The sequence below is a fragment of the Dromaius novaehollandiae genome, chromosome 14 (genome assembly GCF_036370855.1).
Source record: "Dromaius novaehollandiae isolate bDroNov1 chromosome 14, bDroNov1.hap1, whole genome shotgun sequence".
Taxonomy (NCBI): Eukaryota; Metazoa; Chordata; class Aves; order Casuariiformes; family Dromaiidae; genus Dromaius; species Dromaius novaehollandiae.
This window is the reverse complement of record NC_088111.1, coordinates 8,419,263-8,439,871: the sequence shown is the minus strand read 5'-3', so window position 1 is coordinate 8,439,871 and position 20,609 is coordinate 8,419,263. Positions and strand designations below refer to the sequence as shown.

The following is a 20,609-nucleotide window of genomic DNA, read 5'->3' as shown; positions in this document are numbered from 1 at the left end:
AATCTTTTGGGGCTTTATTCACAGTAACGTTGAAGACCGTTAACACCCCTCTGGCAACTTGCTTAGTCTGCTAGACAGTATTCCTTCCACACCAAAAATGTTATCAAAAATATTTAAGAAAATCAACTGAAAATGAAACCGTCAACATCCTTTAGTTGATTCAATTATCCCTCTCTAAAAAAAGGTTTTAACACCTCCCACACAGAACAGCAGCTTCAGTAATTTGGCAATGTTAACAGTGCATAATAAAGAAACATGAGGCTGTGATATGTGGTAATATATCCCATTTTGTGTGCAGGAAGATTTTTATTTTATTCAAGTAAACACATTTTCTTTGTAAGTACCTTTTGGACTGTTTGGCCTTATGTTGTTCATCCCATCAGGCTCATATAATTGCTACAAATATTTAACCACAGAAATTGTAATGGGTGAATTGTAACATTGCTGCTGATAGTAGAGAGGAGGATAGGCTTTGCATCTTTGTTTTTGTAATGTTCATGATGTATTTGAGGCTAGGGAGTAGCTGTGACTCACATGCAGAACAAAGGATTGCAAGGTTTGGATATTTAGCTTCTGCTCCTGGTTCTGCCAGTGACTGATTCACTGCTGACCATAAATGTACCATCATTATAAAATAGTACTCTGACAAGTCCTTTTAATGATATGCTAGCATAACTTCCCAGATGATATTACAACATGATTTTTTATCAGTGAAGTAGATCAAAGGCCCAACATTCAATGATGATAGGGTTGGTTGTGAAGTAAAGCAGTCTGCTGTGTTTAAAATGCACTGCATGCTTTCCACTATTGAAATGAGAACCCTCTCACATTGCAAACCCACTGATAGGCTATAAATGAAGCTTTAAACATTATGTATGTTGCTGGCCTGAACCTCAAAATTATTTCCGTATGCGATTTGTGTGGTCAGTGATAGATGTCAGAAATACCTTAGACTCTAGATGCTGTAGTAATAGGTACGTTAGATTTGCCCATGCAGTCATACAATAAATGTGCTGTAGTTTGGATAAAAATGTGGATGTAATGTCAGCTAGAGGGAGACACATTCACTTGCAGGGGCCTCAGCCATGACGTCCATCCTCAAGGAAGGGGGTTTGATGGAAGTCCACTGAAGGACTAAACTTGATGTTTCCAGAAATATTTCAGAAGATATTTTAGTATATCTAGACAAAGACTGCATTTTTACATCAGTACCAACCTGTTTAAATTGAGGTTGTGGTTGCTTGTACATGAAAAAAACAATGAGTAATGTATTACATATCACTGATTTTAAATGGAAAGGATCAAATTTGCCTTTGTCCATAAAATCTACAGACAGCCAGACAAGGAATACTTTGGAATTATTTACTATTTTGTATTGCTTTTTTTTTCATTTTCACAATAAGCACATGCATTAATAATAGTTTATTAAACCAACAAAAGAGAAGCTTGTCTTCTATATCACATATCAAAAATATTTCCCTTGGAAGAAAAACTAATTAGAACACCTTAAAAAATACGGGTCATTTGATTATACAGATAATCTTCAAGCCAGGGAGAGGATAGCTGAGCATAGACACAGACTTGATAACAGAAAAGTAGTTATATTTTAACTAGATTCCGGGGGTAGGGGGAAAATTACCCTAGAAAAAATTTCTTAAAGTCACAGAAGGATTTAGGTTTCTGTGTGTGTCTTGCTGGACATGGTATTCTGAGGCCTGCTGTGAGCGCGAGACTTTCCTCTCACGAAGCCCCAGGGGTGCAGTCATTGCACGTTTCTTTGGACAATTTGTTCTCTCAAATCCATTATATAATCTTGACATAATTAGCCTTTCTGCTAAATTATTGGGAAAATGGAAATCTAGTTTGTTGGTCAGGTGATACTTCCCTGTTTCCTCACTATATGGAGAGACCCACTGCCTAGGATTAACGCTTCCCTTCATGCTACTTAAAACCGTTACGTTGTTTCACGCGCTTTGAGTTCAGAACTACAAAGCTAAGCCTAACCCAGCCGAATCTCTATCCCCGAGCTCTGCTCGTGCCGCTCTTTTGCCGCAGTCGCTCCCCCGCTTGGAGGTGCAGAGATGGCGGAGGGTCGCCAACGCCCCTCAGGTCGGAGGCTCCTCGTGCCCCTGTTGCAGAGGGGCGTGAACGGCCGAAGAAGGAGCCCGGCGCGGCTGTGGCCGCTGACGCCCTGGGGCTTTGTGGTGGTGGCATCTGCCCTTTACTGGTGCCTTGGACTTGCCTCTCCCGCTTTCGGCCCGGAGTCGCGCTCCGGGTGCGGAGGGGACGTTAAACAAGGCTTCACCTGGCAGGGAGCTGGGCCACGGCCCTGCCGGGTCTGTCCCCGGCGGGTCCCGGGCCGGGCGGGGGTTTGGGCCTGTGCTGCTCCCCCGGGGGGGCCCGGCCGACGGGCCCGCGGCCTCCCGCCGCGCCATGGCTGCGCTGCGACTCGCGGGGCGCCTCCAGGCGGCGCTGTTCCCCCCGCATGGCCTCCGCTCGGGTTCAGCCGAGCCCCGCCCCCTGCTCCCGCCCTCGGGACCCGATTGGCGGAGGGCGCCTTCAATCGAGAGAAGCCCCGCCCTTCTGCCGTCGCCCGGAGGGCGGGTTGATTGGCAAGCGCGCCCTGCAGTTGTCGCGCCGCAGCCTTCGCGCGGGATCGCTCGCCCCGTGCGGAGCGACTGGCGGAGCTGGCTGTCAGTCAGGGATTAGCCCCGTCCCAGCCAATGATCCCACCTCCTGAGCGGGCGGCGCAGGCCGATTGGCTTGTTGGGCTCTCGGTCAGCAGGGAGCCCCTCCCCGCCCGGTCAGGTAGCCCGGAAGATGGCGGCGGAGGCGTCTGCCGGGGCCGGCGGGGTTCTGTGAGGGGCGCGGGGCTGCGGGCTCCGATGCCGCAGGCGGCCGTGCCGCGGCGGCGGGGGGCAGCGGCTGCCGCGGCGGCGCGCCGCGGGTACTGAGAGCCTCGAGCCCCTCGTTCGGCGCCGAGCCTGGGCCCGGAGCGGAGGGGATGCGGCGGCGCGGGGGGCCCGGTGGGGGCGTCGGGCCCGGCCCGCTGCCCTTGGCGCCCCGGCTCGGGCTCGCGGTCGCCTTCCTGGTGTCGCTGCTGCTGGGGAGCGGCGGGGCGGCTCCGCTTCCGCCAGCAGGTGCAGGTGAGGCGCGGGGGGCGGCGGGGGGGAGCGGGGCCTCCGCGGCGCGGGGTGGGGGGCTGCGGGCAGGGCTGCGCGCCGCGGCCGCGCTCTGCGCTCGGCGGGGTCGGGTCGCCCCGCAGCCGGTGCCGCGCTGCCGGTCCTCGGGCGCTCCCGGCGCCTGCGGCGGTCTTCCGCCTTGGGCACCTGCGTTAGGCTGAGCCGCCCGCTTGGTGCGGGCGTTTGCGCGCACGTACGTCCTTGCTGCGGCGGCTGCCTGCCGAGCCCGCGCGTGCCTCTGCGCCGTGGTGCTTTTTCTTGTTTTGGCTGTGAATCACTGGGATCCGATTTTGGGTGGAGGCTCCTCAGGGCAGACATCGCTTCCCTCGTTTCCGGTCAGATTAGGCGAATCCCCCCCCCCGCGCCCTTAAGTAGTCATGCACTTTACGTTTATTTGTCTCTTATGTTAGGTAACACTTCCTTCCTTCGATTATCTTATTATTTTCCTGTTTGTCTTAAAAACGCGAGCTGAAAAATGTGCTCTCTCCGTCTTATGAATGGCTGCTTAAATGCTTATCGGTATTGACAGGTAACAGTCATCTCCACTGGTGTCTCACTGGGGCCTGGAAACCGCAGATTGTGCTGGGGCAGAGTTCTGTAAAGCGCCGTTCAAACGCGGGCTGAGATTCAGTTCCAGGCACGGAGAGTTTGCGGCTGGAATAGACAATATGTTCAGAGGGAGGCGGAGGGGGAAGGAGGGAGAGCTAAAGCACAGGGATTAGGTAATGTGTCTGCTGTTCCACGGAAAGTAACAAAGCTGGGAGTGGAATCCATAACTTATTTTTGGTACTATGCCTTTTTCTACCCCCCCTTTTTTTTCTCCATTCTCTTTTAGAATTGCGCACTGCTTCCCCCCATTAGCCTTCCTTGAGGTCTTTCTTGTTTTCTATAAATGTAAACTTTTTAAAAAGAGAAAATTACCAGTCAAATATGTATTTCCTTTGAGACTGAGAGTTTTCTCACTTAATGAGTTGTTTGAAGATTGTCCAAATAATATGAACTTGTCATCAAGCCATAAGTTAAGATGGCAAAGTTAGTTTTGTATGTGGAGTTTTTTGCCCTTTCTTTATCTTATTTCTCCCTGAAATGCAGGTAACCTTTCTATTTAAAGGTAGAAGACATCAGACTATATGCATCATGTATTCTCAGGGTGGCCTACCTTATTTTAAATTTAAATTCGTCTTTGCTATCAGGGCAATGCTATGTATTTTACAGAGCTGGGAGCGCAAATCATTAACTTCTATGACACTGGTAATAAGTGTCATTCTCAGAATGAAAGGTTGATTGAACACAGTGGAAGAGATAGCATTAAAGTTATTTAAAAAACAAAAGCAAACAACCCACCAAAAAGCAAATCAAGTTTGTTAAGTGCAGGGTTGTTTAGGAGAATACTTGTGATGTTGTAATTGTAGACTAATATGCAATGAATGGGATATTGTGATTTTATATGTTGTCTTCAGTTATAGTCTTAGGCCAAAATATACATGTATAGGATGTTATTTGAAGTTCAGCAAATGGTCGTAACCTGTCATGGAAAACTCTGTGAAATTTGAGAAATGGAACTGCTGATTGGTACTGTGTCTTTGCCCATATAGTAAGAAGTTATGCATTTGAATTGTATTTTATTGAAAGATATTTATTACTTAAGCCTTTAAAGCCTCAAGAGGGACCTTTTCCAATATCACTGGCATTGCTTTTGCTGGCAAGGCTTTCTACTGAATTAGATGATGTGTACAAGTGGTTTTGTGTGCAGCAGATTGTTAGTCTGTGACATGCCCTTCTGTAACTTTAGTATCATCAATGCACGTACCAATGCAACAGCAACCAGCTGTAGATGTTCAGGACCCCCCCCCCCCCCCCCCCCGCCAATTGAATAGCTTCTCAGTGGACAACAAAATGGTTCTTATCTTGAACTTTCTCAGTCACTGTAGACAAATTTTAAAAGTTGCCTTGAAGACAAACCCTTGGATTTATTTTTGGGGGTTAGGAAGCATTTGACTTGTTTGGGAACAGCTTCAGCCCTATGGTGAATTTCTGTCTCATCTATTCCATGACAGACTGCTTCGACATCCTGTATTAGGACCCGCGATTGCTGATGATTTTTGAAACGCAGGACCTAAATGGTACTTTCCATTCTGGGGCTTGGCAATTTTTGCAGTTCACCATAACCCTCAGTCTAATACTTACAAGTTGTAAACTTGCAACGATTTTAATGGGCTTTTCATTAAAAAAAAAAAAAAAACTTGTTTCAGAGTTATTTCAAGGTTTCACAGTTCTTTGCCTTGCAAGAAGGGTTGTGTGTGTGACAGTGGAGATGCATTTTGATGTTAGTTGCCCAGAGCACTTTACAAGGATGATGGGAATCCACAGAAAGAGGAGGAAAGGATATGTGCCTGAAGTTGTCCTGGTGAACTTCGTGGATTAGTTGATGGACTATACCCATTACAAATTAATTTCTCTTTTGGGGAGGAAACTGAAAAGCAGGAAGTGGCTGTGGGCAGGTTTTAGCAAGACTAGATTGGGCTCCTTGTTTAAAAATGCTCCGTTTTGTGGTATTGTGGAAGTACGCCAGATTCTGCGGCCACAGAATTAAGCTCTCGGGGCCTCATTCGAGATGATTGAGGCAGTTCTTTGTAAATATGGCTTCAAAGTGTTTGCAGATTGAGGAAAGCATTGGTGATGTGCTGTATATTCCTCTTGCTTTTTTTAGGTTATATTTCTAACCTCTTTGAAAAAAGGAAGAGGATTTAGAAAAGAAACTAGTCTTTAGAATCATTCCCTTGGTATGGTTCTTAGCAATTATTGTGGAAAAAGGAAAAACAAGATGTTGAAGATGCTACCAGCTAAAAATACTCAACCAATGTAGGTTTGATTTATTCTGTAAACGGAAAAAGAGGATACTAATATGCGTTGTGAGAGTTCTGATTTAAAGATTTCACCTGATAGTGGAGGTGAGGGCTGGGGGCAGGCCCGCTGGATGTCAGCCTTTGAACAACTTCCCTGTCTAGCCTGTCAAAATAGAGAAGTTCATAGAATGAAGCAGTGTAGTTGTGTTGAGCCTGTGGAGCATTAGTGATTTTTACCTGAGTGCATCAAGCTAAGATGACTTCCATTTTTAGTAAGGCTTTTATGTTGTGTGGCTGAAGGAAAGGCATTTAGGAAATGCTCTTTAGTAATGGTATTTTGCAAGCAAACGTGGTGCACTTTAATCTGACATTTCTGCTTTACTGTGATAAAGTTTTACATTCAAATTCAGGTTTTCTTTGTGTTCTTCTGGCTTGAATTTTCATACTTGACCTTAATTCAACTGCCTTTCCAAAAAGCATGGAATCTGAATCAGTTATATATATAATGTCAGGCAAAATATTTCTAGCATCTCTGTAATAGCTGAAGTCCTTCCGAATAAAAAGGAATAGGGACTCAAAATATTCTATTTTCCTGTAAAACTTGAATAGGTGGTAACATTTTTAAAGGACCTGTTCAGTTTTACATTTATGATAAATTACATAGCCTATTAAATTGAATTGAGACAGCTGGGCTGGTGCCTTCATGCTCTCTTGACTCATACTGAGAACCTCAGTCTTGGGACTTTCTTCCTGGACCTATTGAACGTAGCAGCAGTGACTTCTTGATGAAAAGCTTGGTCACGTAACAATCCAGGAAAAGGCACTTAGAAATTGGTGTATAGTATTCAGAAGCGTCTAAATAGAGTATCTAGCTGTTTGCGCAACTATATGTAGTATCTTCAGTTGGCCATAGATGACAGGTTATAATTATGAGATGATTTTTTTTAACTTGCTAAGATGAGTTCTTTAGCATGGATATACTCTTGGGAAAACTGTTGCTTCTGTGACGTGCCGTTTCACTAGGAATTCTCTGTCTCCTACTTGTGGCTGTGGTGTGTAGTTTGGTCCCAGGCAAGAGTTATGTGACATTTGCACCTAATAAGAAACAGTTTTCTAAATATTTGCAAGTTATACTCCGACCACTTGAAGTTAAGAAAAATCTTGATTGTAAAGTGGGGACTTTAATTAGTGGTTTAGTTTTCTTGGGAGCAGTCTGCTCATCTAACCTTTCTCCTCCCTTTCAAGCATTAGACTTGTTTACTTTTCCCTATATTTTTTTTCCTAACTTCTGTCCCAGATGCGTAATAATTGTAGAGCTAGAGCTGTTAAGTCGTATTTTATCTTTTGTTTCTGTCTGTGATTTTGACTGTGAGGTAAGAAGCCAACCCTGCCTCTTTGGCCTGCAGGAGTGTCCCTCCCAAGTACGAGGCTTTGTTCACAGGCTTGGTCTCCTTTCTCTGCCTCTGGCTGTAAAGTGTCTGGAGTTTGCGACCAGCTAAGGCACTCTGACAGTTTTATAGGAGGAGGCCACTTTCTGAATTCATTTCTCACATCTTTGATGCCTGGGTATGTTTAATAATTCCTCAAGTATCATTGTAGCATATTAAGATTAAACTGGTCAGAAACAGCCTAAAGGTGTGTGCATCAGGCCTGGGCCATCAGTTTGAAAGGCCCCATTGGTTAGTGCTAATTTTGCCACAGGTCCTCTATAAAAAAGGAGTTTATCTTATGTAGTCAGATCCAGCAGCCTATTTGAAAACCCATAGTTTGGGTTCAGCCACTGTGCATGCATGATTTACTTGTACAGGGATCCTCAATCAGTGTCATGATTGTGAGGCTCTGAAAATCAAGTTTTCTGTTTCTGTATCTTAGTCCTAATGCTCTATTTCTGCAGCTGCAGGACAGTGTACGTAGTGCTAGGGTTTTCTTTAGATCTTACTTATTTGTCTACCTTCCTACTTAACGTGTGCATCTAGGATCTGGAGTCTGATAAGGCTCTGGATACAATTTGCAATAGCTTTGTCACTTTTATTGCTCTCTATAAACCCTTTGTTTCCATTGTACTGCTGTTGTGAAAGGACTTGAGCAACATCAGTGGTACCAGGAATGTTCTGTAGCTACACTTTTATAATAGGAAACATGCAAACTGTGTCAGGATGGCTGTTTCAACCTGTATGTTTGGTGTAAGCACAATCTCCAGCAAAAAGGTTTTGTGCCAGATAGAGCTTAGGCCAGGTGATTGAGTGAAGGAGGCTGTGTCAGTCACTTGTCTTCTAATGGCTTTTGTCAGTGTGAAGTGCTGGTCCAAAGTAACACCTTGTCCAACGTTACCCTTAGAAGAGTTTCCTCAGTGGTAAGAAAATATCACTGCAGTGACTTAACAGTGATGGGAATTTTTAGGTCTGCCTTTGCATCCTGAAATTTATTTGGCATGAAAGAGGTGTAGAAAAGTTTAACAGTAGACTTTTGAGTTCTGGCTTTAAGCTTTCATCTTGTAGACAAGATCCACTTCTCCAGAATAAGTGATCTATGCTATGGCCTGTTCTCTGCTAATCTTTCTCCTAGGGATCCTTCAGATATGAGCAGGGATGAGAAATGGAGCTGAATAAGCTCTTTTGGAAAACTGCAGTTTCTTGCTGCCTTTTCCACATTTCTTATCCCAGTCTCTGATGTCAGAGTTGGAATTGCATCTATTGCATGATCAAAACTCCAGATAATCTCATCACATGAAGGGTTGCATGTATGGACTCTTTGCAGAACAAAAAAAACCTCTCTTCAAAAATGATATATATTAATAGGTTGTATACCTGTCAAGTGGTGGGGAGTGGGAGAGATGCTGATTTGATCTGCATGCTGCAGGTGCTTCTGATGTTTCGAGATACCAAGGTGTGTAATCTTCTCATGCTGCTTTAAGTGATTGTCCACTCTGTTCGGAAACCTTTCGGCTCCAGTGGTCTACTATTGGAGAAATGGTATGACACATGAGACCATGCTGTACTTGACCAGGAATTGGTTGTTAAAAGCAGTATCTAGTGGCGCAGACTAAAGCAAGCTTTGCAGAATTCTTTAAAAACAACCCGCTCCCCACAGTTAAGAGTCAGATGGTGCTTTTTGCAAGGCATTAATGCTACCTGGATTTTCCACATACATTGCCATGAAAACATAGGATATGTAATTTTTGAACATATATAATTTTTTACCATGTCTTAAGCTGTGTTGCTGTGTGCAAACACGAGATTCTAAGGCTGTGTGAGCCTTCAAGCAGATCGTGCTTTGTAAATGCTTAAAGCACTAGCCTGTATTTTAATCCTGATTAAAATAGAGGAGTATGCTGTTGTGTGAGTAATTCTTTGACATTACTGGGAAGACTCGTAGAGTAATAGACTAAGGACATAAATGTAAAGCTATAAACCCAGTTCACAATTTTGAGTTGCTAGCTGTTCAGCCAACACTCAGGTGGGCTGTTCTTTTTAGGGGGGGGGGGTGGGCAGAGGAAAGAAGATTGGAGCTGTGTGGTATTGAGGATGCTGAATTGGATGAGAATACGGCATTGCCCTAGATACTCTTGCCTTAGGATGGGCAGCCAGTGCCAGCCTTAGCTGTGAAGTGGACTTAAGCAGTTGTAGTTCCTAACAGTAATGGCATGCTACTAAAAAGATTTAAGGAGAGCATGGGATAAAATACTTTGGAAAAGTATTGGCTTAGATGGTTGGATAGACTTCTTGCATTCTTTCTAAGGAAAAATGGGAGGACTGAAACGATTTCCAAGAATTGTTGACATAATTATATATCCAATCATGATGTGAAGTAGCTATTATTTGTTCTTGAATGCATTGAAACTTCTTGCGTAGGAGAGTAGTGATTTCAGGGTCACATTGCTACAAAACACATTTAGTTAAGAAACTGGCTTTTGTCACTGTAGAGCTGCATCCAGAGCACAGGGGTGTGTGTGTGTGTTTGGGGGGGAAGCAGAGTCTTATTGCTTCATGGGAAAACCTCAGTAGAAAATTGCTGTTTTCTGTCTTACCCTTATTTCTGATGATTAATTGTTGTAAAGAAGAAAAGCTGGTGGTTTTTCAAAATAATTATCTGTGCACATGCATTGGCCTTTCATTTTGCCTCTGCCCTGTCTCCTCATGAGGGCCTTAAATAGTAGAGGTCTAGGATAAAACAGGGATTGTGATGGCCAAGTTCTGTGGAGAGGGGTGAAATATTTCAATTTCTGCCTAGAAGAATATATATATAAAAAACTATATATAACTATAATATAATATAACTTGCATGTGACTTTTTTTCTCTCCCCACTACTGCTGAAGGTCTTGTCATCTTATTCACATCTTTCTAAGCTTTGGGACTTTGATTTAGGCCATGTAAGGCAATTCAGATTTAAGCAGGAAATAGCTTGTCTTGCTGACAAACTATTGCTTGCTGCCTTTAGTTTTCTGAAAGATTTAATATGAGTGCACACAAGTAATTTGGACAGCTGTAGCTTCAAGTTTAAGTTGTTTTTTTTTTTTTTACTTGAGATTATATCTAGTAATTAGGGTTTTCCATGGTAGTGAGGAAGAATGAAGAAGAAGAAGGTGACAAAGTGCTTTTGCATAAAGATATATTTCTAATACCATACCAAAGGTTACTTGATTATGCAGACTTTGCCTTATCCAATGTAAGGGTAGTGATGATACAATCATAAGAGGGAAAGTTTTTAAATATCACTGTCTTCAGTTAATTTTCAACAGTTTGAATTTTCAACTTTGCATCTCAGTTGAAGGTTGATGGTGTTTTGAATGCAGTTCTAATATGTAAAGTTGATTTTTAAGCATGTTATAATATAGCACTGCACAACTGAACAATGGTACTGTGGAAATTTCTATTGAATCTTAATCTCAAAAATGATGCTGGTTTTGGCTTAGTTGATAAATGGAATATGGGAGGGAAAACATGAGATGGAGGGAATGAAGTAACCGCTGGAGTGTGCTCTGGGGTTCTTTTGGGGGGAAAATGCAGGGCTTCCACTGCATGCTGTGCTTTAACTCATCGTGCAAATCGGGCATTATGCAATAGATATGTCTAAAAGTGTTTCAAAGGGGCTTTTGTTTTAGGGTTCTGCGTGTTACCTGCAGGCCTTCCAAATTCACAGGCTTAGGTATATCTGTATTAGTTTTGTGCGTATTTGCTAGCAAACCTTTGAAGATTTCGTAGAGCAAATGAATGCAGGAAAAGTCCTTTGTAAGAAAAGATAATCTAAAACTCACTTGTGAAGGACTGGGTAGGGTTCAAGACTGCTTTCCCACTTAATTGCTAGTGTAGAAGAAAATGACAACATTATTCAGGAAATTAGGGGTAGCTTTTAAAGTCATATTTACAAAAAATGCAATAAATTAGGGTGGTACTACATTTTGAATATAGTTACATTAGTAACTATTACTACCACAGTTAAGTAAACTGTTCAAATTTGTGACAAGGTCAGATAATATGGCAGTAAATAGTGAGCAAAGTTAGATTTAGTCACTTGTTAGTATTTTAAAGGCTTGGCTGTTCTGGCTTGGTGATGTGAAGTAACATCCGTGACCATACAATTTGAGGGTGTTCAGTTTTAAGTGACTGCTGTCGTGCTACATTCGTGCTGGAAACAGCTATAGCTGTTAGTACAGAACTGCCATTTATATAGCTGCTCTTGAAAGAAAAGAGGCTCTTGCTTATGCAGTGAGACTGTTGTCGCATAGCAACTACTGTGCTGAAAGCTTAAAATCAGATGCTCCCTTGAAGATCACTGTGCCCTAAGAGTGCTTACTTTATCCGGGCCTTGCACTGCCTTTATCCTAGCGGTGAGTCTGCTGTGTACAGCTGCTCTTTTTTCCCAAGCTTGAGAATTGGGTGCAATGTCATGCTTTTTTTAGCCTGATTCTCTGAAGAATGAGGTCTGCACAATTGCATTTTTCCACTCTTAATAACATGATTAATCACATTGAACCAAATTTGAGAGAGGCAGAGCTCAAGCTCCTGCAAGTATCATGAGTTTTGATACCCCTGGGGAAAGAGGGGCAGCGTACTGTGCCTGATAGGGGACGGGCAGTTTCTCCTGGCGCTCTCAGCGGGCTGGCGAGCGGGAGCGTGCTGCTTGGCTGGTTGGTGTGCGCAGCTCCTGGCAGCGTAGGATGCCGCAGGTGGGGGATATAAGCGGGAATTTGGGAGGATTGTGGGGCCACTTGGAAACTGGTTGGCTAGAGGAAGGAACCAGCTCTAGACTGTTGTGATGAAAAGCCAACTTTTTTTGCATAGTTGCTAAATGTGGTAGATAGTAAGTGACCTGTCTTATGAAGAAAATAGACTTGAGAGAAACTTTGGGAGATAAACAGAACCCTGACCTATATAAACTGCTTTGAAAAATACTTTGTATGAAAGTAGCATTTTTCTACCCCTTGAAATATGCTAATGCATGTTGAAGCACATGTTCTCATGTTTGCGCTTCGTCCTGAGAATGCCAGCATGGTTTAGCATCGTTGTTTTCTCCGTGAGCCTGCTCATGCACTTGCCTGTGTACAGAATTTGACTTCAGATGTCTGCTGTGTTCACATTTAAAGTGTGAAATTTACTTACGTAATGATCTTCAGAGGTGCTGAAGAATTTGTCTCAATAGCTGTTAATTTTCTACCTAGGCTTTGAATTATTTATGATACCGGGTGCTTTTAAAAAGCAGGTAAATAACAGCATGGAATCAGTATGTAACACTGTGAAGCTTTCAGAAAAGTCCCTATCTTGCATTATCCATTATGTAGGATCATCTAGATGTCATTTTGAGATGTGACACTTGCTAGTGTAAGACTTTGTGCAAAACATTATGTTGTGTTAACCATGCAGTAACACATACAGTAACACAAACATACCAAATCTTCTTATTTTAATATAGGAATGATAAAATCCATACCTCTGCCTCCTGCTGAATGACTAAAGTAGTCCAGATAGTGTATATTAACAGGCAGGAAGCCTTGTATTAGTGCTTGTATTGTTAGCACTTTATATAGTACTTTTCTGCGTCTGTTTTGTGGTTCCTGAGGACCTGAGCCTGATTTCTGGATATATCTTAAGGTGTAGTAGCTTGTTGCTGAGTATGGTTATGTTAAATGTGCTGAGCTTTTTTAACTGAGGTGATAATGCTGAGTGGACTTAATGAATTCTGTACCTTTGGAATATAATATGTTAAGATGCTTAACTTCTACGTTCATTATGAAATCGAGAATGATATTTATTGCCTAAATTTTTATTTAGGTTTAAGTTAAAAATGAATTCAATTTAAAATACATTTTAACAGTTTTTTAATAGAGAAAACAGTCATTTGCTGCCATAACTATATACAGTGGTCTCCTGTGTTTAATTGAACTAATTTCTTTATGGTTGCTTTATCTCTCGGGATCTTAAAATAAATAGCTGTCGTTCTTTCATGCTTCCACAATTCACAAACAAAAGAAGGAATTAAACATCTCCTACCTTTTCAATTCTCAGTCATTTTACTAAGTTCCTGTGAATTAATCATTGGATGAAAATAGTTGAAAATTGCAAAGGAGGTTAGTACTGCAACAGATTGTTCAGCGCTTTGTCAAACACCAGTTCCAGTGCTTCATCAGTGACTTGCATTACTGAATATGTGCTTATGCAAGCTATTAAAATAATTTCACTTATAGATGTAAGCCCAATTAGAAGTTCTTATAATTTCAAGTTTAATGCTGTACTCATATTTTCAAAAGAAGCACAGATTTAAAAAACCACTTATTTATGACTGTATGAGAGACTTCAAAGTTTATCTGAATAGAAGTAGATTCTATAATTCTTAACTCATGCAAATAAGTTCTACTTTATCTAAAATGCTATTCCATAAGTATTGCAGAAACTTCCCGTGATAATTGGCATTTTTCTTGCATTAAAACATCTTTTTATAACTTGGTATGTGAAATTTTCCTTGTGCTTTTGGAAGTTTAAATATCTTCCCTCCTCTTAATGAACCGTTAGTGCTTAGCTGCCTCTTCAGAGGTGGTCCTTGCCTTTTTTTATTTATTTCATTACCTTCTCCAATTAATTGCTGTTACTTCATGCTCTTTCTTTTCTTGGGATTTACAGAAGATCTGTAAGGTTAGGTAATGAACAGCAGCAATTTTCTTCTGTATTCATTTCAGACCATTTAGAGGAGACAGTTACATTACGGAGAGGAATACAGCTTGCACAAAACACATAGCTTTTAGGCTTGATAAGGTACAGATTTGTTTACAGAAGGAATTACAACCAAAATATATTGGCATTATTTTTTCATGGTGAAATAGCTGATTGCATATGCACTGTATCTAACTTCCACAATAAATGTAGCTTATGATCATGGGTGCTTGTTATGTCTCACTGTGAGCTGAGGAAACAACAAAAATATTAAAAGAAAACCAAGGGTTTGAATTCTCATAGTTGGGTGGGCTGTGATAACTTGTTAGTGGATCACTTCAGGGGGATCAAAATTGGGATCCCAAGCTGATATGAGCATGGTAGTGTTTCTGTATGGAAATACATAAAATCATGATTTTATAGCTGTGATGGTCAAAGGACATGGAGGAGGATAACTTTGTAGGTAGCAATAATTTCTTTAACTGGAACAGGTAATAGAGTTATACATAGTTTTTGAATGCACAAGCCTTTTGTCAGGTTTGAAAAGAAGTGGCAAACTTGACAGCTGTAAGGCAAGCTGGGAAGAATTATTCCAGGCTGAGTGCGAGAGGCTAACCAAAAAGACCATCTAGAGGAAGAGTTAGCTGGTGTCTGGAGCAGAGGGAGGATGCTCGTCGTGGTTGATAGTGCTCACCTACCATGGGAAGGGGTGCAAGGCTTGCTTCTTACGCGTCAGCTATGTAGGCAGCGAAAGGGAGATGTGATACTGTGCCATAAACCCCAAATATGTCTTATTATTATTTCTTTTTAGTGTTCTGTAGAGTTGATAGCTGAGGTGTGTTACACCTCCCTCTTAAGGGTCTGGTCTGAAGTTTGTCTTTGAATAGCAGTCTTTTAAGATGTGCTGGTACTTTATTGGTGTCTGAGCTCATTCTGCCTAGTGGCTTAATTTCGCTCGGCTAATTTTCATGAATGCCTCTGGTGCAAGAGTAGGGTTCAGGAATTTTGGTCTGCTACTGCAAATTATATATAATATATATTGCAATTGGGGTGATGTTTGCAGGTGGTGTTTATTAGTCAGGGAAAATCTGCATGCTTTTGCTACTTGGCGAGTGGTGAGTTGGCTTCTGATTTCAAGTGAAGCTGTTTGGAAATTAGGTGGAATGGTTTTGGAAAAAAATCTTTAAAACAGTAATTTTACTTAGTAATACCTGATAATATAAATCCATTTTTTTCCCTAGTAAAGCTGCCTTTTACTATGTGGTTTCAATTAGAAGTTCAGAGGAAATCTCTTTAACTTTTTCTTAAAGCTGTATTACCAGTGCGTCTTTTTATTACAGTAATCTAGCTATCTAATGACTTAAACCACAAATATAAGTATTTAATGGAATAGGTAATTTGGACTCTTGTCAGCTGTTACCTTTCCTTTTTTGTTCTGATGCTTACAAATGAAAAATATACTGGCATTATGTAGAAGACTTGATTTAAATGGATATAAATCGTTCTTAAGAGATTCTTAAGAGATTAGGACCTCTTAAGAGATTCTTTCTGCAGAATTGTGACTAAAAGGTGCTGTGTAGCCTCACGTCGTGTTTGGACTGTGTTCAAACAACACATAATATTTCTAAATGCAGTATGCATGCTCTTTAGTGAGGTTATGATGCCAGTGCTATTATAGAAACTAAAAACAGGATTGCTTGTTTGAAAACCTTGCATTTTTGGATTAGCTGCTTTACTGTTGTATGGGTAATCTGTAATTTGTTGTACAGAAAACATTTAATCTTCTCAAAGTAAAAGCTCACACTTCTTTGCAGTATTTTGATTGTGTCGATTTACTCTTCACGTGTTATTAGGTTATGTAAATATTCTGTAGAACACAGGGAGAAGCGGTGGCTATTCATACGGATCCCTTCGTGCCTGTTCCTGGTGTGTTCTGCAGGTTTGGAGAGCTAGCTAGGCAACTTATGTCCTTCCTCTAACTAGTGATCAACTGATTAAAAAACTGTTTCTAATGAGGCTCTATTTATATTGTGTTTTATCTCCTTATATCTGGCACTGATACTTGGACGTACCCGTTGGTACTTAGACACTTGCCTACCTAAAACTCCAGGCAGTCCAAGCCGCCTGTCATTGAATTGCTTCTTTAACACTGCTGCAGTACCTAAATGCTCCATAATCAGATACAGTCCGACTACTCTTCCAGCCCTGTGGCTGTAGCTGTTATAAACAAACAAGCAAACAAACCAATTCCCCTCCACCCCTCGAGATGTGCCCTGTGGTCTCCTAGGGGACTATACAAATATACGTTTGTTCTCAACTTAAGATCAAAACAAGGATTAAAAACAAGTTTCGTTTTCCTGGCAGTGACTTAAGGTTTTGATAAAATGCTGTATGAGTTTTTGGTCCTGTGCGAGTAATGATAACCTGACTCATTTATAGACAATGTACAAAAGACTTTTTTATATATACAAATTTGCGAAGCTGGTTTGGAATTATGTTTACAAAATGGTCAGGGATCATTTCGAACTCTTGAAATGGAGACAAATCACCTAAGGAGTCACAAGAGATGGAGACTGGTGTGCGTGTGTGTGGAGGGGTTGATTAGATGCGTTTCACTTGTCATAAGCAACTTGTGTGTTTGGCAGTCTTTCATTAATGCATTTATTCAGAGACAGGACAACCTCATAGCAGATTATAGTAAATTTATACACAGTATAAGGGAGGATTTCTTCTAGTTGCCTTTTTCTTTGGACAGGTGTTTTAGCTCATGGGAAATGTCTTCAAAAACCCAAACTTTTAATATGCATTGTTTAGATACCTATAAAAATTTGTCAACTAAAACCAGAATTGTGAGTCTTGGGACTGTCTTTGCTCATTGCTTAATTGTGGTGGCTGTGACCACTTCATTTGAATCAAATAAGTCCAGAACTATGCAGGCAGGTGGAAGAGCATAGAAATGTTTTGCCAATATGTGCTTTCTGTTCAGTTCTCTTTTATTTTTGATTGTATCTGTAAAGTTAAACTTTCAAACTCCAGTTTTGAAATAAATACAGATTGGTAAAATACATATTTTGAAGAAATTTTTTAAAAAATGCTCCAATATATTTAATGCTATGTATGTCTTAATTTGTAGAAGAAGGAGCTACAGTTGAAGTTTCCTCATCTTTTGTGGTTCTGTCTATATGTACTCTAGTAGTACTGGTAATACTGCTTGCGAACTGTGTCTCCTGCTGTAAAGATCCTGAGATAGATTTCAAGGTAAGCATTTGAAGCTACAAAGTACATACAAATGCTATTCTTGGCGTGCTGGCATCCTTAATACCTGATTATTTGCACTAATAGTCTGTGGTTATTGACACTTCTATGTCACTGTACACTTTCTCTTCTGAAATAGCCAATAACTGTGTATCTGCACACTGTGAAGTGTTGCTGCAGCCAGTAATTTGCAGTACTTGGTCCAGGCTGCAGTAAGGATCTGTCTTTTCAAAATCAGTACTATGTAGTGGGATCAGTAGTAGAAGTATACACTTAATGCAATTTTACTGTAGTTAAAGATCCTTCTTCCTATGTTTTCCCATGTTTTCTTTTAATTTTTTGTTTAAATTGCTGACAGGATTTAATGCATTCCTGTTAAATAAGGATACTGAAGGTACATATCCACTGTAGCAAAACTCTTGAGGACAAATTGTTATCATCAGAGAATGGTTGCTTTTGGAACTTCAGTTATCAGCAGCCCTAATTTCGAGTTTTGCTCTCACTTCTACTTGGAGAATATATTGAATGAATAGATTAGGATTATTCATTCAAAGCCATAGATTGCCATTAGAGCCAAAAAAATAAATGAAACAACCCACCAAAAGACCCTAAGTATTTTTGGTAAAGATAATACTTGGTACTATAATCTGTTTAATCTGTTTAAATCAATAGCAAATCAAAAATAATGAATAAAAAACTATATTTAAAAAAACCCTGTCATTGTCCATGGAAAAAATTGAACCTCCTTAACATATTGCTCACTTAAATGAAGTGCTTTAAAAATTTCATTAAAGAAAGTAAAATTGTTGATCTTATTAGTTTTTTTAAAATAATTATTGGGTTTAAATCTGCCTTAAAAATCGAGCTCTCATTTTATAATGGATTATGGTGTACTGTTTTACCTCTAGCAGGTTATTTTAATATAGTCAAGTTCATATATTCAGATATGAAGCTAAGAAAGAAATGTATTGGTGTTAAGAAAAAATTAGTTTGTTTACTAAAATTTTATTGCAGGAATTTGAAGATAACTTTGATGATGAAATAGATTTTACACCTCCAGCAGAAGATACTCCCTCTGTTCAGTCTCCAGCAGAAGTGTTTACTCTTTCAGTTCCCAATATTGCTTTACCAACGCCCTCCCAGTTTCCATCTCTCTCAGGTAAAATAGACTTTTTTCTTTTTAATGAGAAACTAAAAGTAGGCAATTTACTGTCTGAAATGGAGTAGAATTGATTATGCTTGACTCTTTGATGTGTGAGTCCAATTACAATTTACTTAAACTGATAAATACATTTTGTAGGATTTAAGGTAAAATGTAGTCCTTCAAAAATCTGCCAGCTGATGGCAAGGTGCCACATCAGGTAGCTTCAGAGAATGAAACTTGCTTGTATAAGCTTCTCTAGACTGCTTTCTTTATGCATGTGTATACATAAAGGGTTTGAAGTACTCTAGGATGTTTGTGACTTACGCTGTTTAATACTTGTCTTCATGGCCAAGTTGTCACTGGATTTTAGCCATTGGCCTTAAATGGAAGCAAGAGTGAATCTCTTATGACAGCTGTGCTACTGTTTTGGCTGCATCACTTTCTTAATGTCACTGTAAACTTTCCATGTTGTAAATGTGATACCGGTATGAGAGGGCATTAGATTTCTTTTGCCTGTGCAAGATAAGTTTTTTGGAATGTATTCTTGAAAAGGCAAAGTTCCTGTAAAAGGAAGCTGAAGCATCTTAAATATTACAGCAATAGTTTAGCATAAAGTAGCTGTTTGTATATTACATCACTTCACATACAGTCTTTACATGTATTACTTGCATTACATAGTCATTAGATGTTCAGAGAAGCTTTAGTTAAATTTCAGAAGTTTTATGTGTTGGTGTGTCTTGTAATACAAAAAGAAAGTAACTCACCAGTGTTTTAATGAGTGAGAAAAATACCTGTTTGTGGAAAAACTGTATCACATGTCAGCTCTTCTATGTTGATATAATTGGTAAAACTATGCTTTTGTCACTATAAATTACTTTGGAAGCAATTGAGTAAGATACACTGGTAAAAACGTAGTTTTACTGATACACCCTTCTCCATGCTTAGGAGCATGTTGACAGTGTATTACTCTAGTACAGTTGTTTGGGTAAAATAATCCTGATGTAAACCTAGTTTGTGGTAATAAAAGTGTGGCCTAGGATTCTCAGTCTGGGCTAACTAAAAAGGTGATGGAAAATCTTTGTGCATGTCTGTTTAATGAACTAGACAGTAGGGAGATAAATGCTGCTCAACCTCCTCTATGGTATAGAGTCTACCATTGCTACTACCTATCCTCTGCCAGGATCTTGTGCAGTGTTTTCTGTTCTTTGCCTCTCTGGACTCTTTATGTGAAATATTTTTAGTCAGAAAATGTCCTCCTTTTAGAGGGTTGCTATAAGTAGGGCAGTTGGGCTGAAGAGTAAAGCTGTAGAAACCTTTCTCTGAAAATGATAATCTTCTGTGTAATTATAAATGTTAAAATGCAAAAGCAGTGGGTGCTGGGTTGGGTTTGTTCTCTCATTTATGTAGGAAACTTTTGTAAGCAGGTTATTTACTATACCCAACTATGGTATACAGTATACTTTTATATTGGAATTAGAACGCATCCTTTTTGCTCTCTTACTGAACATATTAAAAAACCTCAAATGTTTACATGTCATATGCAGAACCACTGCGTATCCTTTTTGTAGGGGGATATTCTAAGCAGATTGTTTAGAAGCTGAGAAATGTTTTACTTTCCTGAGCATTTTTGTCAGCGTTACCTTAATACTGTATGCATGTCTGACTGTCTTGTGTTGTTTAGCCTGAATGTGTGCATGTGATTTGGGACAAGTGTTGTAGGAGCTTGCTTTATTTGTTCAACAGTTGTATAGACAACTTTGTCCATCTGAGTGGTTTGTGTTTTTTCTTTTTTGTTGTTGTTGTGTTTGACAGAGGGATCAAAGTCTCAAGTTTCACGGCAGAGTCTAAACTATATCCAAGAGATTGGAAATGGCTGGTTTGGAAAGGTGAGATGTTCTCCTTTAATGCTGTAGTACTGCAGTACTACTTAGTCTGTCTAAGTAGACTACTGTATTTTCTTTAAATGATACTATTTCAAAAAAGTAATAGCATCAGAACAACTGTAGTTGAAATTAAATGTTGTGTTGCGTGCACTTT

General features: G+C 40.4%; 1 protein-coding gene across 1 annotated transcript in view; it reads left to right on the top strand.

Annotated features, from left to right (window-relative positions):
* The first annotated feature begins 2,773 nt into the window (after nucleotides 1-2,773).
* LMTK2 (lemur tyrosine kinase 2) overlaps nucleotides 2,774-20,609 on the top strand; it is a 45,313-nt gene continuing 27,477 nt past the window's right edge. Inside the window, exons 1-4 of the mRNA XM_026116115.2 lie at nucleotides 2,774-3,146; nucleotides 17,307-17,431; nucleotides 18,443-18,587; nucleotides 20,385-20,458. Coding sequence (XP_025971900.2) covers nucleotides 3,005-3,146; nucleotides 17,307-17,431; nucleotides 18,443-18,587; nucleotides 20,385-20,458 — 486 coding nt within the window. The 5' untranslated portion in view covers nucleotides 2,774-3,004. The remainder of the gene's footprint in view (nucleotides 3,147-17,306; nucleotides 17,432-18,442; nucleotides 18,588-20,384; nucleotides 20,459-20,609) is intronic.